The sequence below is a fragment of the Gossypium hirsutum genome, chromosome D12 (assembly GCF_007990345.1).
Source record: "Gossypium hirsutum isolate 1008001.06 chromosome D12, Gossypium_hirsutum_v2.1, whole genome shotgun sequence".
Lineage (NCBI taxonomy): Eukaryota > Viridiplantae > Streptophyta > Magnoliopsida > Malvales > Malvaceae > Gossypium > Gossypium hirsutum.
In genome coordinates, this window is record NC_053448.1 from 59,987,559 (window position 1) to 60,006,638 (window position 19,080).

At 33.1% G+C, this 19,080-nt stretch overlaps 2 protein-coding genes across 2 annotated transcripts; both read right to left on the bottom strand.

Annotated features, from left to right (window-relative positions):
* Positions 1-418: 418 nt before the first annotated feature.
* LOC107929579 (caffeic acid 3-O-methyltransferase) lies at positions 419-2,281 on the bottom strand. Its single transcript, XM_016861047.2, has 4 exons — positions 1,450-2,281; positions 1,053-1,363; positions 918-982; positions 419-826 (listed from the first exon to the last, which is right to left on the bottom strand). The coding sequence occupies exons 1-4, from the start codon at positions 1,875-1,877 to the stop codon at positions 524-526; spliced, it is 1,107 nt and encodes a 368-aa protein (XP_016716536.2). The 5' UTR covers positions 1,878-2,281; the 3' UTR covers positions 419-523.
* A 1,710-nt stretch (positions 2,282-3,991) lies between these two features.
* On the bottom strand, positions 3,992-5,195 carry LOC107929468 (mitochondrial import inner membrane translocase subunit Tim13). Its single transcript, XM_016860899.2, has 2 exons — positions 4,893-5,195; positions 3,992-4,364 (listed from the first exon to the last, which is right to left on the bottom strand). The coding sequence occupies exons 1-2, from the start codon at positions 5,007-5,009 to the stop codon at positions 4,218-4,220; spliced, it is 264 nt and encodes an 87-aa protein (XP_016716388.2). The 5' UTR covers positions 5,010-5,195; the 3' UTR covers positions 3,992-4,217.
* Between the last annotated feature and the right edge of the window lie 13,885 nt (positions 5,196-19,080).

Sequence of the window (19,080 nt, forward strand, 5' to 3'; positions counted from 1 at the left end):
AGTAACAAGGAGTGGAGGAAGAGAGATGAGCGACATCTATGATTTTTCTGACACACTCATTGAATCATCATTACAAAATAATGTGTTTAAAAAAAGTTATTTTTTAAAGGTGTAGGGGGATAGATGTCCCTTGTTACTGTTTCAAACATATCATTTTGATAAATAATGATATTGACGTACCATTTCAGTATTTATTTTTTTTACTTGCATTATGAGCGGCAATTTTAACTTTTTCTTGAATTTTAGATAAGAATTTTTAAGAAAAAAAAGGGGCGTGGAGGAAGGGGAGCAGCAAAGAGACCCTTGGAAATAGGCAGAGAAGAATGTCTGTTTCTCGTCCAATTTTTTTGCGAACTTTGAGTTACAATTAGTGCTTGAGACCTGTTAGTGTATTCAACTTTAGACGAACACTGCAAAATTCACCGAACTGCTCTGATGCATTATAATTTGTTGTTATATGGTGTTACAAAGATCATTGCAACATTTGAAACATTGTCACGCTTAACCTCTGTTCAACCAAATCTCACATGATTTTGTAGAACTCCATGACCGAAAAACCATAGGCACAACACGCCACTCGAAAACGAGAAAAGCCTGCTCCCTCTGCCAAGTTCTCAGATTCTTTTTCTGTCCTTTCCTTTCCGGTTTCATTCATGCCCATCGAGAGAAAGTCAAACTGATACACGCTTTTATGTAAGGGGTTGGCATCAGGGCTTTCAGGGATTACCGCATCCACTACTATCACTTTCCCATTCACCGGTAATGCTTCATAGCAGTTCTTAAGTAACATCAGGCATTGCTTGTCGTCCAAATGCTCGAGTATCCACTGCAATCAAATAAAGGGTTTTAGTCATAATTCCTTGGTCAGCCAAATGTAACATCAAGTATATAAATGATATATATATATGGAGCCTAACCTTCATAAAAATGGCGTCTCCTTTTGGTACACTCTTGAACATATTTCCAGCCACATGCTCAATTCCTACGATACAATTTCATGTATGAATGGAAATGGCAAACATAAAGAACAATTTTGTAGTGATATTACTTACCAGGATAGGAGGGTGACTTGTCAATAACCTGTGGCAGATCAAAGTTAATACCCTTAATAGTAGGGTACTTGGAAACGATCTTGTGGAGAATAAAACCGTTGCCGCCACCTACGTCTACCAATACATTCAAGCCATCGAAACCTTGGTAGCTTTTCAACATCTCTTCTACAAACAGCTTGTTGTAATCTATAAAAGAGGTCTTGAAGATGTCTTCAAACCTCGCATCTGTGCTTATATACTCAACGGCGCTCATTCCATGTGCCTTGTTAAATGGATTCGCCCCTTCTAGGACTGCATCTTTCAGGTGGTACCTGTTTTGATTTCACAAAGAAAAACTTAAGCAGTAATGGAAAAAAAGGGGGGATGGATGCAATAGCCGTTTTTCAATGTGTTTTACCAGGAATCTATAGTGACTTTGTGTTGATACAAGTCTAACCAAGGAGACAAAGATCCTCCACCCCGGCTTCTAATGAAGTATTTGGCAACAGGTGCCAAACCATAGAGCCTGTCAACCTGGCCGTCCTGGTGGTTAGTTACAAGAGAGAAAGTGAGGATGGAGTGGCTAGCTAGAAGCCGGAGGAGCCGGTCAAGGAACAGAGGGGCTTTTGGATTACCCTGAGAGGGTAGTTGGGATGCAATCTGAGAAGGAGACAGCAACGCACCAGGACCAGCCCTTTGTATAATCTCAAACACACCAAGTTCAATAGATGCTTTCAACACCATGGGCACCACCGATGAACTAACCAGTTGCATGGCATACTGTTGGGCATGTTTGTCTTCATCATCGGTCCATGTTTTCCCCTGTTGGCCTTCTTTAAAATTCATGGTGTCTTTTGAATTTGAAAAGAACAAGGGTGAGAAAATGGTAGTCGAAGATCTTCTCTAAAGACTAAGGCCCCTTTGGATGCAACTGGATCTCAATACGTTTTCTTTTTTAGGCTAAAAAAAATTACAACTGAAACGTTAGCAAACGCCAAGCTGTTTGGAAAGCATTTTTCAGTGCGTTAAAAATGCATTTCATCTCACCGGAGGCTTAATTCCAGACTGGAGCTAAATGAAGTTGACACCCTCCTACATCTATTTTCAGTTCAAATATTTGCCTAGAAGAAAATGACTCAACCATGGCTGATTCGACATGATGGAATTTTGGTTTGGTATAACATAAAATAAACTTCCCTTGTCACAACAATGCCAAATTGTCAACTCAAGGCCACGTTCTGGGTGACTGCTTGACTTTTCTCTTGGTTATTGTCAAGGAGGAGCTGCATCTAGACAGACTTTTATCATGACTTTTAGCTAATAAAATCTTGGCATAATAGTAAAAAATACCCTCAAGTTTATGGGTTTTTGGGTTTGAGCTCTTCACCTTTTTTTTTTTAGATTGATACCTTCAATGTTACGATTTTTTCAAAAATTAGCCCAATTTTAACGGTAAATATGAGTTTACCGTCAATCAAACCACAAGTCAACGAAATAACCTATGTGGCGTGTCACATAAACACGAGGTCATAGATGACGCCATCTATAAAAACAAAATTCTTTATCAAAATTCTTTTTTTTCATTTTGTTTCCATCTTTGTTCTTCTGCTCTTTCTCTCTTCACCTCTAGTTGTTGTCACTGTTGTGTCTAACCATCGATCGATCAGATATTCATATCGGCTTATTTATTATAGTGTTTGAGAGAGAAAAATTAGAACCATAGTTTTCTAATCTTTTTTTCCTCCCTTTTTTTTTTATGTAGATCTAGCAGTATCTAAGTTGATTTTCTTTTGTTTTCGTTTTGGGTTCTCTTGAGAAGGCAAAACGAGAGAGAGGAAGCTTTGTTGAGCATTATTTTCTCTTTGTTGGAGGTTTCAATTACATTTTGGAAGAGTTAAAGGAGGCTAATTAGTGAATTTATTTCGACAAAGTTTGATTTGGCTTTGGTACTTCCATGGATTGGATCGTAGAAGAGCAAGCTATACTCAAAAATGGGTTCCAACAGTGAGTCCTCCTTTTGCTTTTTTCCTACAGACTTTGACACAATGGCAATGTCGGAGATTTGGGGACCGTAATTGTGAAATCCGATCACGGACGTAACGCTCGCAGTCAATCGTCGTATTCGTTTAAGCCTTAGCCTGATGAGGGCTAGGAGAGATGGACTGGACGTTGATGGATGATGAGGAGGATAAAGATAGAGAAAGTTCTAGAACATGTGGTAAGATTGACGGTGAAGAGTGAGAGGGAAGAGAGCGATAGTAGGGGTTAGAACGTGTGGAGAGAAAGGGAAACAGAGAGAGCTTCTTGGAGTTGGAGATGAGCAAACTGTGAGGAAAAGAAAGAAAGAAATGAGAGAAAGGATAAACATCTTGAAAATTGGTCAAATATCTGTGACACGGCATCTACTTACGATTGACTAATGGTCAACTCACGTTTCCCCAATAAAATTAAGCTGATTTCTAAAAAAATTATAACGTTGAAGGTGTCAATCCAAAAAAAAAGAAAGTTAAAGGGTTCAAACCCCAAAAACCCATAAACATTGACAATTACGTCTAAAATCTTCAAACCTATTGATTTTTAATCTAATAAATAATTTGCTTTCACACTTTCAGATTTGTCTTTCAAGCTTCTGCACTGTTGTAACTTCTAAGATATATAGCTCGATAGCAAAGTTGTTTCATTCATCATGGCCAGCGGCTGCACTCAAGGAAGTCCATCACCTTATTTCGCCTTTGTCAGAGGGTGGCCTCAAAAGATTCTTATACTAAGGCAGCGGAGATGGTAACCCGGCTCCAGTCCTGCTTGAGCTAATCGTTAAACCAACAAGGCATAAATAGAGAGGTCAACGGTTTGATCATATCATCACATAGGCTCTATATTGCTAACAGATCCAATAATCACAATTCGCAGGACGAAAACAAGAGATGATAAGGAAAAGGAACAACTTAAGGAACATATAATAAGCAAAGAACATTAACCATGTAACATCTCACGGAGGTTTCTGGGAAAATACAAATTCAGAAATATTTTATGCAAAGTTATAATCTCCCAAGTCAAATTTAGAAAACGTAATAACAAAAAACAATGTTGCAAATCTCACTCGTCCTTGAATTTGAGATTTCCGTTTCCAAACTTTAGCAGCTAGCTAACATATTCTTCGAAAACAACAGTCCGGGTTTCAGAATTTCAGCGCGATGTGAAAAGAGCTCTGCCAACAATACCGGTGGCCTCGATGTAACGATCCACACATCTAGAGATGCAACTACTTTCACTTCCACTAAGACTTGATCCTGGCTTTGAGATACACTTTTCAAAGCACTTCCCCCTCACAGTCTGTATGACCAAAAATAATATATGCATTTAGCCCCAAATAATGCTTAGAAAGCATGATGAAAATCATGTGATGCTGTAATCAAATAACCAACATCGCATTCATATTCTCAGAAAGCTGACATTTTATAGCAACAGCCAAGATTGCATTATGTTAATAAGAAGAAACTAAAGAATTTGAATTGGGTACAAATATCTAAGCATAGAGATAAACATACAAACAAGCTATGATAAACAAACTTTCTAGAGATCAAGTTAATCAGTGATAACCTTAGTCAACAAGCTTCTACCAAGCATGCTTTTGTGACAAACGAAAATGAACTATTGAGACATACTAAGTCAAATGGGGTCGATGGGTTTAAGCCACTTAATAGAAACCTTAGGATCGTGGCTGCTTTTCTGGGTTTCAATGCAACCTAAACATTTGATAACTATGGAAAAAAAGAACTTGTAAATTCAAGATTTTGATAGTTTACATAAAGATGCGAAAACCCCAGGAACGGAATTAAGATAGAGGAAAGAGAGGGCAACCTCGAGGAACTCTTGGGCATAAGCCTGGGCAAGTTGAGCCTTCATCTGGTCCATGAATTCATCTGTTGAAATTTGGGGAGATCCTGTTCCGCTTGAACCTGTTGAAAAAGAATCCATCTTTCCCCCTGTATTTAGCTCTGTCTTTCTCTCTCAGCCTTCAAAGCAGATCATACAACTGAGAGTCTGAGAAAATACACTAAACCCTAACCATATAATGGAAGAGCGATAGGAGAAAGAAGACGCTAAACCCCTCCACTTAAGGGATTGGGTTAGACCCATTTAGCCCAGGACGATATTCATTTCACTTTGGATTTAAAAGAGGCTCCTTTGTTGTAATGGGCTTATAGATTTGTGCTGAAGTTAAATTGGGTTTAGGCTTTACCGCTTTAGTTAACCACTTCAAATCCCTAAATTTCTCAATTTATAATCCCTTCAAAAAGATAAAATTTTGTTATTAGCCCATGTACTATGCATAACTTACATACTTAGTCCATGTATTTCAATTTGGTTATTTTTAACCCTTGCATTTTTTGAAATTTGAAATTTCATTCTTGATCAAACCATAACCGTTAAATTCATCACCTTAAATCCTATTTCTTTTCAAATTCTTATGCAACAAACATATCATTGTACGTGTTTGTCAATTTTTTATTTCCACATAATATTTAGGGGAGTGCAATTCTCGGTTAAAACCGAGAAAACTAACTAAATCAAATCAATCGGTTTCAGTTTGTGCGATTTGGGCGATTTTTTAGTTATGGGTTCGATTTTTTTAGTTATTTCGATCAATTATCGGTTTTTGAATTTTCAAACCCACCCAACTGAAAAACTAACTTAATTTAATATATTTTAAATATTTTAAAATATATTTATAATTTATAAAGTAAATATATATCATTCAAAACCAATAGCTAAAGTTGGTTTGATTACATCGATTTTTGAGCTCTAATTCAACCAGATTGAATTTCGTAGGTTATAGTCGGTTAAATCAGTTTAATTAAAAAAAGATAGAATTAATCTAAAAAATCAAATGCTCTCCCCTCTAAGAAAATACCTCGACATTTTAATTAATAGATTTAACAAATATCATTTCAATCAAGACTAAAAATTTGAAATTCGAAAAATATAATTAAACACTAATAATTTTTTTAAAGTAATTGCATCATATGGTTAAACACTAAAGTTCATTTTTATTTTAAAAGAAAAATTGGATATCAGAGGGGTTTAATACCATTTTTAATTATTAATCTTCCACATAAAATTTTTTAATCATTCACTTAAATCTGTGGATTTAAAATTATATGAATATGATTTTATTAAAATAAAAGTGTATTGTAAACCAACCATGCTCGTAATGATAAAAGATCGAATTAATACTTCCAACTTTTTTAATATCTAAAATTATTAATGAGCTAAATATTTGATTTCAGTAAATCAAATATAATGGAAATCCCTCATTTGCATAAAATAATAAATATATTACATTCGCATTGAACTCATGAGTGAAATTTGAATATGATTCTAACCCATACACTCAATAGTGTCATTTATTTTTCTTCACTACGCAAAGCACAAATGCAGCGAATATATCAGTTATCCGGTACAGACAAAAATCCTCAAATTCCGGGGAAAATAGAAAACCTCAAAACTCCCGAAATGCATGGCCCCAAAATGTAAGGACTACAAAAATTAATACATGAAGCAATTTTCTAATATAAATATTACTATTACTCATTAATTATTAAACTAATATCCTCAATGGCAGTTCAATTTCCGGAAGAATAGCTTTTCTCACCTCTTCTTGTTTTTCTTCCTTCCTTTTACTTGTTTCTCAAAATTTCTAAGCCTCTGATTGATGGTCGAGATGAAAATGATGTTATTTGGTTCGCAACTTCTGTTGGTTCAATGGGCAACGAGGTAGACTGCTGTGATGCGGTTTTGGATTGTTTGAGAGCCGTATACAGATCGATAGAAGGCCGTGGTGCAGTAACGACTGGTTGCTTCGGTATTTCGGGGACGCCTAAAGCCTTCTTCACTCCAAGAACCTTAAGCACTGAAAAAACAAACTATGGGAAATGATATATATGTTGCGGAAGCGACGATAATATTAATAACAATATTATCAGAAATATTTAGATAATTATTATGCCAACAATTATACTAAGAAAATTCCCAGTTAAATTGGAGGGGTCACAATGGTCCCGCTTAAAACCCAACAACTAGACAGAACTCACTTAGATATTTATAGCAATAATAACTAAATAAATATAACCAACATAAAGCTATTAAATAAAAGCAAACAAATAAGAAATAAAATACCAGAGTTTTAACGAGGTTCGGCCAATTTAGCTTACGTCCTCGGACACTACCAAATTAATATTTCCTCTAGAAATATTACAAAGGAGAAGATTTTGGGATAATACAACCAAAGGGGGAGGGGTTCTATATATAACAAACCAAACCCTCTCCCTTTCTATCTTTTCCTAATGTGGGATATTGCCAATATTCAACAAATCTCCACCTTGGCGATATTCCACATCTTCGAACATCTTCTCATAACACAAACTTCAATAGTGTCATCAAATTTGCGCCAACGACGCCATATCAAATGTGTCGGACATTGATCAAGTCTAAACAATGTTCAAACTTGGCCCTTGTAACCACCTTAGTCAGCATATCTGCAGGATTCTCCGTAGTGTGAATCTTTTGGAGAAGTATCTCCTCTTCTTCGAGAATTTCCCGCACAAAGTGATAGCGAACGTCTATGTGCTTCGTTCGTGCATGAAAAACTTGATTCTTTGCTAAATGAATAGCACTCTGACTGTCAGAATACACCTTAAGTTGTTTCTGACCAACTTCCAAGTCTTTAAGCAATCCATGAAGCCAAATTGCTTCCTTCACAGCCTCTGTAATTGCCATATACTCTGCCTCTGTTGTAGACAAAGCCACCGTGGACTGTAAGGTAGATTTCCAACTAACTGGCGCTTTCGCTAAAGTAAACAAATAGCCAGTTGTAGACCGTCGCTTATCCAAATCACCTGCATAATTAGAATCACAATATCCAACTATGCATTGACGCCAAGTCTTCGTCTTCAAAAGTCACATCCAAATTCAACAAATCAGCCACCAGCTGATTAAAATTGGTAATGTGCTCGTTCATCGTGGTACCAGGAACATAACTGAAACGAAACAGTCTTTTCTTCATATGTAACTTATTTTGACTGTTCTTCTTCAGAAATTTCTCCTCCAATGCTTTCCACAATTTACTTGCAGAAGTCTCTTTACTGAATGTATACTTCTGCTCTCTGGAAAGACATGATCGAATTGTACCACATGCCAATCGGTTGATGGTCTTCCATTCTTTATCATCAACCCCTTCTGGTTTTTCTTCCTCAATGGCAATATCTAGACCCTGTTGAAAGAGGGCATCTAGAAGCTCACTTTGCCACATGCCGAAATGACCTGTTCCATCAAAAATTTCCACTACAAATCTCGTATTTGCAGTTCCAATCCTCGGCAAAATGTACGAAGTGGAAGTTGTTGATATGGATGGTTTTTCTTCTGTCATTTTTGCCATAGCTTCTACTTAATAGCCACCAAATGCAGAATACCCACAAGCTTTAGGAAATGTTTCTGATGTGTAAGATCAGACTAAGCTGCAAACACAGAGCATACTACAAAACCTTGGCTCTGATACCAATTGTTGCGGAAGCGACGATAATATTAATAACAATATTATCAGAAATATTTAGATAATTATTATGCCAACAATTATACTAAGAAAATTCCCAGTTAAATTGGAGGGGTCACAATGGTCCCGCTTAAAACCCAACAACTAGACAGAACTCACTTAGATATTTATAGCAATAATAACTAAATAAATATAACCAACATAAAGCTATTAAATAAAAGCAAACAAATAAGAAATAAAATACCAGAGTTTTAACGAGGTTCGGCCAATTTAGCTTACGTCCTCGGACACTACCAAATTAATATTTCCTCTAGAAATATTACAAAGGAGAAGATTTTGGGATAATACAACCAAAGGGGGAGGGGTTCTATATATAACAAACCAAACCCTCTCCCTTTCTGTCTTTTCCTAATGTGGGATATTGCCAATATTCAACAATATAGTCATATTCAGAAATCTCGGAAAAGCAAATCAAATGATAGCATGAAATTTACGGACTCACCTAATCCATATCCAAGGGAAAATAAATTCGATGTGATCCAATAACAAAATATGGCCTGTCGAATAAATGAGATGAAAATGATCATCATTAAGTAAATATTCAGAGCAATTAAATCTCCAGAGAAAGTTGTTTTCTGTCAATCTCGCATTGCGCCCAAAGTTTCTAGACTTCTAGGAGTTACATAGAGCTCATCAACGGCAGCATTTGCCAAAACCAGCAAAAATAGTGCACTAGCTTGTTATAGTAGGCAATGCGAACATACTATACAAGCTTGTTAAGGGAAACCGTTATAGACAGGCCCAGATGACCTATTCGAGTAGGAAAAATATTACTGCTATTGAGAGCTGATGGCAGACACAAGAATGTGCAGAAGCCAGCAAAGGAAGTGTACCTTTGGGAAACTCATCGTAAAAGGAACTGTAAGAACAGCAAAGACCCGAGAAACATTTTTTATAGTTACAGCAGCAGGATTCCCTTGCATGTTACACCGAGGATATAAAGCATTTAATCAAAATCGATCCAACGACCGAAGGGTGTTTCAACATGTTGCCCGATGCCTTAAGGTATTAACAAAACAGTTAGCTCTGTCATGACCGGAAAGATGTATAAACTATCTGGAGTAGAGAGATATGTAAACCAATATGCTCCACCGGATTTAAATGATTCCATTTTCTCAGCCATTGTTGAAATCTGCAGGGGAAAAAGACAGGTCATCAGATATAATTCTAAATGCCCTATATGCAATTCTAAGACCAAACCAGTAATATTGAAGGAATCAATGTTGCTATCTTACAGCCATGAAAAAGCTGACGAAGATGGGACCCTGAATAAATGGAGTAAATGGAGTCACGCCATATCTGTAATTATTTAAGACAAACAACGAAATTGTCAGGTTAAAAAAGAAACAGTTCGAGAAAGACATTTAAGTGAACGACTATATCAAGCACATTTCTGATCATCCAAAAAACTAGAAAATACTACCAAATGAATTATCATCTAAAACAACTCAAGTCTAATATACATGTGCTTCTAACCTCAATATATATAGAATAAATCCATTTAGCATCCTCCAAGACAGATATTAAAGGAGATGCTAACATTAACAACCTACCATGACTTCAGACAAAGACGGAAACCTGGAGTTTGGCTGTTACTGAAAGGGATAAGAGCACTATAAATAAATAAATTAAAAACACATTTAAATCAATGTGAAGCTCCCAGCACCTTTTACATCAATGAAATATCAAAGTGGAATCGCATTTAAACCAGGGCCCTTGTTGACCAAAATTACCAGGCTTTTGTGGAGATTGAGGCTCGTTAGAAGGATGAGTCTTACGGTCATCATCATGGAAAATGTAGGCAAACGATGGTCGATACCGTCTAGCTATTAGGGTTGCTCTACGGGAAAGGCTACGGCTAAACGCCATTGATACGAAGAATAAAAATTCCTCTAATCAAACGAAAATAAGAATAAAAATAATATAAAATTTTAGCCCAGGACGATATTCATTTTACGTTCGATTCAAATGAGGCTACTTTGTTGTAATGGGCTTATAGATTTGTGCTCTAGTTAAACTGGGTTTAGGCTTTACTGCTATGTTCAACCACTTCAAATCCGTAAATTTCACAGTTTATAAAGATATAAGAAAATAATATAATAAATTTGAAATAAAATATTTGTCTTTTTTTTTATAAAATAAAACATTTATTTATTTTTTTAAATCTAACTTTTGCGTTTGATGATTTAGTCTAACTGTAATTACTCAAATGTTGATTTCCACCTTATTCAAAAGATTTTACCATGTCAAAGAAATTCACTTACTAGAAACACCTCAATAGGCAATTGCTTCGTTTCAAACACGGCTAAATTAACCTAACTTCTTACAAATGAAAATTTTTGACTAATTTATATAGTGAAAGCAACACAAAGCCAAAAGAAAACTTTAAGAACAAAATATGTTCTCTATTTATAGTTGAGCTCCCCAAATCTAATAGTCTAGCTAACTGTACATCAATAGACGAGATGAAGCCTATCCCTAAGGGATTTATAAGATTACATAATCAAATCAAATCAAATCTTATCAGATTTGATTCCCTAAATTTTCTAACATTGGTTTCCTATTTATTAAAGTAGCCTAATTTTTCATAGCTGCTTTATTGGGCCACCTAGGCTTCAAATATACAAGTTTCTTCAACAATTCTTTGAATCGGGTCAGCTCTCGTGGGCCTAATGATCCTTATCTAATCGATAGACCTCCATAGGATACATTTTGTGCGATAATCACGAGCTTTGCACATTGACCCGTGACACTTCGTCTTACTTTACATGATTATCAACACTTATCTCTTGCATATTCTGCACATGAATTTTGTTTTCGTCTGATCACGTTAAAATCCATTTAAAATAATATATGAAGACAATACATTTTATAACTTTCGAACGTATCAAATGTCCACCAACAACTCAATAGTTCTCTTATTTAATGGGATAGTTGACTTCATTGGATCCAAATGAAAGAAATCATAAAGACAGTACTCCATCGACCTAGAGACAACATACATGCAGAAATTACAATTGTTATTATAGCTAATTTTCACTTGTATAAAAAGAAAATTGTAATTATAACTTTTTCTTTAAAGAAAATCCCACCTGTGCAAAATCCAATTTATTATATAGCCATATTTTTTAAAGAAAAAATCACACGTGAGTGTACATTCCCTATAAATATTCCTAATGCAAAAGCCTACGAAAAAGCGTGTGGGGTTCTCGTGGGTGGTTTTCAAGCCGAAGTGCTTTCTTATGTTTTTACGAGTACGTTACGATAATATTATTCTTCGATTACTTTTCTTAGTTTCTAATAATAAAATCATATTTTTTATTATTATATATAGCTTTATCATCTTTCCATATATTAATATACATTGAACATAAAATGAAATATAAACTCTGTATAAATTGTTATTTTTAGCTGATGGAAATTAATTACGTACAAAGAAGGCAAATGTATCCACATGGATACATATAGATATATGGTCTAATTATGTTCACTACTTTAATTTTATGAAATTAATTTTTTATTAATAATTGAAATTCAATAAATAACATGACAAAAAATTGTCAAATTGAATTATATACATTTCTAAAATAAATAAATTTAATTACTTAATCAATTTAAAATCACATTGAAGCTGAACCCTATGTGATGATTAATGGTGTTCATCACCCCAAGTGTGGCCTGAGTTCGAGTCGTGCCCTGTTATTATAATTCACCAAAAAAATCACATAAAAGCTATACAAATAAAATAGAAATTGACTTTTACCCTTTTTCTCTAAAACAATTTTGAAGGATGTTACGATTCCATATTTAGAATAAAATAACCTCACAAATCCAAACTTTTTAATTTTTTAAAAATTCCATATAATCCAATTTAACCTAATTTCTTTAATGTATTATAAATTGGACTTAAATTATCATATTAAAAGAAGAGAAAGACTAAATTTAACATAATTAAATGCCTATGAACATTAATCCTAGAAATATCTAACTTGAAGTTCACGGGGAGCATATATTGTAATTAATTTATGGCGTCATAATTAATTTTGGTCACTACTGTCCCCTTCCCTCCCACTTAGCAGAAATGAGGACGGCAAGCTGCCCACATGATTCACGAACTACATATATTCGCTAGCAGCGTAAAAGTTGAGACAAAAGATAAACCACATGTGATTACTTAACTCGCACATACATAGATAAACAGATAGAAAGTAACAGACAAAAGGAATTAAATTGCTGTAAGATAATAACAATAATAATGCTAATGCATGCAGGCAAGCAGCAGCATATCCCCCTCCTGAGGGCTTATCATTGTCTCTTTCAATATAATTGATGAAAAACGCCTTCAATTTCAAAGATGATCTTATATCTAGGCCCCAATACAATCCAAGTTATCCAATCGTCAATTGATCAGGAGAGGAACCCCCTGGGCTACTTTTTTTCTTACACGTCACTTTATACTCCATATGTATACAGAAGCCGACAGTTGAAGCATGAAAACAAGACATAACAGCCGCCAACTGGACGGTAGGGAGGCCACAATGGTCCAGTTGAGATTGGAAGGTGTGGTGGTCCTGTAACTATACACTTCTATTACAGAAACATATGGACTGAGATGTATCTACTCAATCTACTATATATCTTCATTTTTCTTTTTTGTTTTTTGTTGGGTTTTCTTCTCTCTCACCCACCAAATGCTTTTTACCAGAACTAAATGAAAATGTATATAATTAAGCAGTCCGTGTATATATATATATAAACTATATAACACAAAATATAAATACAATGCAGAGGCTGTTCCACCTTTTTGGTTTCCTGGCATTCACATTCCCCATCTCTCTCTATGCAGTCTGCAACCACGCTATAATATGGTCCTAACTCATTAAGTGTTATAACATCTACCCTTTCAACCTTTCTTTTATATTTATATATATGTATATATGACATCATATATTTGCTGTCAACCGAGCCTACGATGCAATGTCAAAAAACTTTCGTTGATAATGGCAAAGAGCAAGGAGTACTGAAAGTCGATAGCGACCCTTTTTCTTTTTCCATGAGCCCAACCTAAAGCCTCACGTCTCTCATTGATGTCTCTGCTACTTAGCTACTGTTACAAGCAAGAGCATCCAACCCAACTGAATATTTCAACACAAATTTTTTATTGCTTTACTGATTATTCGTTTTAACTGTAGATGACAATATTGTACTCTTTGGGGACGCTTTATATTTGGTAGATTGAAATTGAAGTCGTGTAATAATATAATACCTAATAATTTGTTTCAAAGTTGTGGACTGGATGTAGATGGAAAGCTCCTCCTATCTTTAACTGGGATATATATGGCGCGGTGTGAACAGAATTAGGAAAAAAATTTGTGATGTGATTAAAACTATAATTTAACTCAATTATTTGACCTCCAAATTAATTAAATCACCCAAAAAAACGTGTCACAGCCCACAGTTATAAGATCTATCTACAATATTATTATTAATCTTACTTTATATTTCCTTACTGCATAGGATAGAAAAAGCCTATTAACATAATTAACTCTCTCTTTTTTCTTTTTCAAATATATGTAGCTAATAATAATCATAAAATATCTTCTCTCCATGTCCATTAATATATCTAGTCTAGTTGATAAAAATATGTCATTGCTTGCTGTGAAGAGAGCAAAAGGTTGAGCATTAATTAGGTCTAAATTTGAGAGATTTCGACATCAAGTGGACCTAAATTTTGGGGATTTCTTGTTGGTTCCTCCCCCCTCCCTCTTATTACATTATCTTCTTTCCTAATGTTGTAATTAATTAGAACAGATAAGAACAAATTTTGGTCAATATAATAACACAAGAGTAGCAATTTACTTGAACTTGAGCTTAAAATAATGGTCTAAACATGTATAGCAAGTTGGCCGAAACATTTGGCTTAATTATTTTCTAGGAAGTTGCTGCTTATAATATGCCTTCCAACTATTTTATTTCGCTCGGGTTTGAGTCCTAGAAATGATGTCATGAGGGAGATATAATCATAAAATTTGAAAAAATTAATTTTCGTGAACCGTAAAATAAATATGAATGATACATTAATCATATAAAAAAATTATTTTATTTGGGTTATTTTAAAAATATATTTATATTTGACATGTATTGGAGAATATAAGTTTGAAATAGTATTTTCAAATATATGTAAGATTAAACGTACTTGTATAAAATATATAGTAGGGATACATCTCAAAATAACACATGAATTTTGATTTTGAGCAAATTTATACATGACATTTTGAATTTATTTGATTTAATTTTCATAAACAACTAACATCATTATCAATACAACACTGTTTTATGTTGATATATTACAACACGAATAATTATACTTATCCAATATAAAAATAAATAAATGTATTCATTTATTTAAATATGTACAATTAAATTAAAATCAAAGTTTAATGCTTATAATTTTATAAAATTAAAGTTCATATACGGCTTTGATATTTATCCCTATATAGTATTTGCATATATTAGACAAATTTAACCTCTAATACTTACTCAATTTTTCACTTCAACTCTAATTGATTTTTTCATTAACATAGATAGTGAAAGTGATTATAAAAAGATAATGCCAAAATGAGTTTATCAATATCAATTTGATATCCTCCAACCCGAAAAGCCTTATTAGTTGTGTTGTATTATTAATCATAAGTTGATTTCAACATGATTGGAGAGCTTTGTTTAGAGGTAATACATAAAATATGCTACTACTAAATATATATATATTAGTATTTACAAGGCTGGGTGTCTGGGTGGCTCCAAAACATACACACAAGTGGGTGGTGGAAATTAGGGCAAGGGAGCTCATTTGGCCCATTGTTTTTATTTTTTATTTTATTGTTGTTGTAAGTCAATAAAATTCTGAATAGAATAATTCGTCAATCATATATTCATATTCATTGCAACCGATTCCATTCCCAGCATTTTGATTCGTTCAATTTTCAATAAAATTATTTAAATATCTCCAACGTCACCCTAATCAGGTGAGGTGACGAAACCAGCCTCTTGAAACCAATGAAGCATTAATATACAGATTTATTTGTTTTAAGAGAAAACAACAATGTCGTGTGTTAATAATTTATAAATACGGCATTCTCCCAAAATTTCGAAATTGGGTCTTATTACCTTTATCCAATAACAAGACCGACAGATCCATGTATTATTGGGTATTTGTGTATCACAAAATTTAATATATTTTATCTTTAATTTAAACGAATAATAAATTAAGGTAATGAGCTCATGTTAGCTAAAACAAAATAACAAATATAAGTCCCATGTTCCATGTGTTCAGTTAAAAAATAATTCGTTGTTCTATTTTTTTTTTGTAAATATCTTTTTTGTCGTTGCTTACAATTTATCAGTGTAGCAGCCCTCGCTTTAACTTTTATTTTCTGAACAAATTATGCCGTTGATGTGATGTTGGTACATAATTTTATCAAGTTTTGTTACCTGTGATTATATCTATTTGTTTGACAAGCAATCATTAGCTTTTGAAATTAAAAAGTTCAGTATATGATGAAAACGTTAATGTATTTCTTCGTATATACTTTTTATTGGTGTTAGAGATTCTTTCTGGAAACCCAAATTAAAAATATAAATTTTTGTTTAAAAATTATATATAATAAATAATAAAACGTATCATTTTAAATTAATTAATAATAATTAGATCAAATTATTTATTATGGTGTTATTATCAAATTTGAGTAGGTGTGAAGTTACTTATTATACTAACTCAATCGAATATATTATTAATAAAGGTAATAAAATATGTATAATAAAATTAAAATATATAAAAGAAAAGCTTTAGTTGAATGGTGAATTAAAAGTTTTATGGATGTAATCGGTGTGGGTTCAAGTAAAAAGACTAAAATACCATTGAATAATATTATTTATTTTAATTACGGAAGGGCATTCTAATAACTTCCTAACCGAGTTAGTGACCTAATTGAGGGTGACACCGATTCAGTTTGGAACTTAAATAATAGTATAAATAATAATTTTAGTCCTCAAATTTTATACATTCAATTTGGTTTTGATTTGACAAATTTAGCTCCCAAATTTACATATTATTTCAACATTTACACGGAATACATAAACATAAATGGCTAAATTAATTGTTATCATACCAATCAAAATTATATTTAATTGATTGAAAATGTTAATGTCGTGATTAATTGTCCTTAGTTGTTTATTTTCAAAGTTAATAAGAATTTAAATTATTCTATTTTTTTAAAAGCATCAATTCACCAACCTAATTTTTTCTAACATAATCACCCACGGAAAACATTACCTTAAATGTTTGAGTTATTACAGTTTTAATACAAAGACCGACACTGTTCCATTGCCCGTGCCTCTTGATATAGTTGAATCAAATAGGTAATTTTGATTCGATAAAGTTAAATCTCTCTCACACACAAAAAGATCCAATACGAAATTGAGTTTCATCATATATCAACGATATATATATTGGGTGTAATAAAGGGGTGGGGGGGATTGCTTAATGTCTAACAATTTAGGAATGATAAAGATGTTGCACTAAAATGGAAGTGGTACCAATATGTGTACATCAATGTAAACCATCCACCAGCTTTAATCGATGTACATTTAATTCATTCACATCATAATTTCCCAATGCATGGTATGGTGGCCTTTGTTTTATGTGTTGAGGAAGCAAAGAAGCGGCAGGAAAGTGTGGGTGGCTGGACCAGTTATGGCCTTTGCCTGTGCACCCCCTGGACCAGATCGGTCGACTTCTCACTCCAGACCTTCTAAATTAGAACCCACACATAATGACACAAGTGTTAGATCTGAAGATATATAATTTAAGTTATTGTTACTTGAAATTTTTTCTTTTATCACATGTTGATTTTAAATTTAGATCGTATTTAACATAGTCCCTGTATTAATGAAGGATAAAGTTGATTTTTTTAAATGGAAATAATGTATTGAATATTAATTTTTTTAAAAACTTTAAATCTTAAACAGGATTGAAGGGGCAAAACAAAAAATAAAAAGCGTGGCGAATAGATGGGTCCCTTGAGGACCGCAGGTGCTGCATTCTCTGGGGAAAAAAAAGCATATATTTAATTTATAAACATATATATATGTCTCTCTTTTTTTTTTTTTTTTGCATTTTATTTATTTATACTTGATTTTCAGAGACCGGAGATTGAAGAGAAAAGTCTATAAATATCCTTTTTTCCTTCTTCTTCTGGTTGGCCACCACACCCCTGTGGATCAAATTGAATGACTTTTTCAAGTCAAAACCCTAGTCCCGGTTCTAGTTGGACAATTTACCAACAATTCATACATAGAATCCAACTTGAAAATTTAAAGTCCTTAAACCTTCAATCTTATCATCAAATTAAGATGTCATTGGTAATTAAAAAAATATTTTTAGATTAATAATTTGATGTGTTGTCCACATTAACATATTTATTTAAAAAATAAAAGATAGAATAGAATAGAATTATATACTCCGAGTGCATAAAAGATTAATCAGTAATGATATAATTTATTTAGTGAGTAACAGATGTATTAAAATTGCCAAAATTGCTTATTCCCTTCTTCGAATCCTATGAAGAGAGAGGGTGTTAGTTAGCACGTAGGTGCCCACATAAGTAAGTTATATTGTTGGAGTAAATTAATGAGAAAACAAATTTATTACTACCCCTACTAACATTAAACAGTTAATGCAAATCATCTTAAGATTTTTGGAGCAAAAGGAATCAAGAAAGAGACAAACATTATCAACTACAAAATCACAACAACTAAGAAAGAAATGGACCAACATTAATATAAATATTGGTTCTTATTTTTTTAAAAAAATTTAAAAAATTAGAAGATAGAATTGAACTAAATATATATGAAGCTCGTGCTCTCAAAAACAGCTGGCTTTATAGAGTAATATATCTTACAAAATATATATATATATAAAAATTAATATGCATACCACCCAGGATTATGACAGTGACAAGCTCACATGAAACCAACCAGATAAGACATGGGTCCCTCATTTCTGAACAAATAATATAATAATGATATGGAGAGAAATTAAGGTTTCATTTTGTTTAAGAAAATGACTTTTTTTTTAATAAAAAATAATATTTTTTTGTATTTATGTTTGTTTTATAAAAATTAATTTGGCTAACATGACTGATCAATAAAAAATAATAAGGTGTATATATATTTTTTAAAAACCATCTTCACATTAAAAAAAAGAAAAAGAAAAAGAATAAATATAAAAAGAAGTTGTTAAAGGCCAGATAGAGCTGCTTGCCAAGATCTGGTAAGTTGAGTTTGACTGGATTTGTGCCTTATGCTTTTTTTTAGGCTCCATATTTTGTTTTCTTAAAAATAATTTTTCTTTTTTATATTTAAGTGACTAAATAAAAC

What these genes read in the sequence shown, in the direction of transcription:
- LOC107929468 (XM_016860899.2), bottom strand. Translation starts at nt 5,009, where the DNA reads ATGGATTCTTTTTCAACAGGTTCAAGCGGAACAGGATCTCCCCAAATT. An exon ending in ATGCCCAAGAGTTCCTCGAG is followed by an intron (nt 4,365 to 4,892) that starts GTTGCCCTCTCT and finishes TTGGTCATACAG; the next exon opens with ACTGTGAGGGGGAAGTGCTT.
- LOC107929579 (XM_016861047.2), bottom strand. Translation starts at nt 1,877, where the DNA reads ATGAATTTTAAAGAAGGCCAACAGGGGAAAACATGGACCGATGATGAA. An exon ending in AAAGTCACTATAGATTCCTG is followed by an intron (nt 1,364 to 1,449) that starts GTAAAACACATT and finishes AAATCAAAACAG; the next exon opens with GTACCACCTGAAAGATGCAG. An exon ending in GAGACGCCATTTTTATGAAG is followed by an intron (nt 827 to 917) that starts GTTAGGCTCCAT and finishes ATTTGATTGCAG; the next exon opens with TGGATACTCGAGCATTTGGA.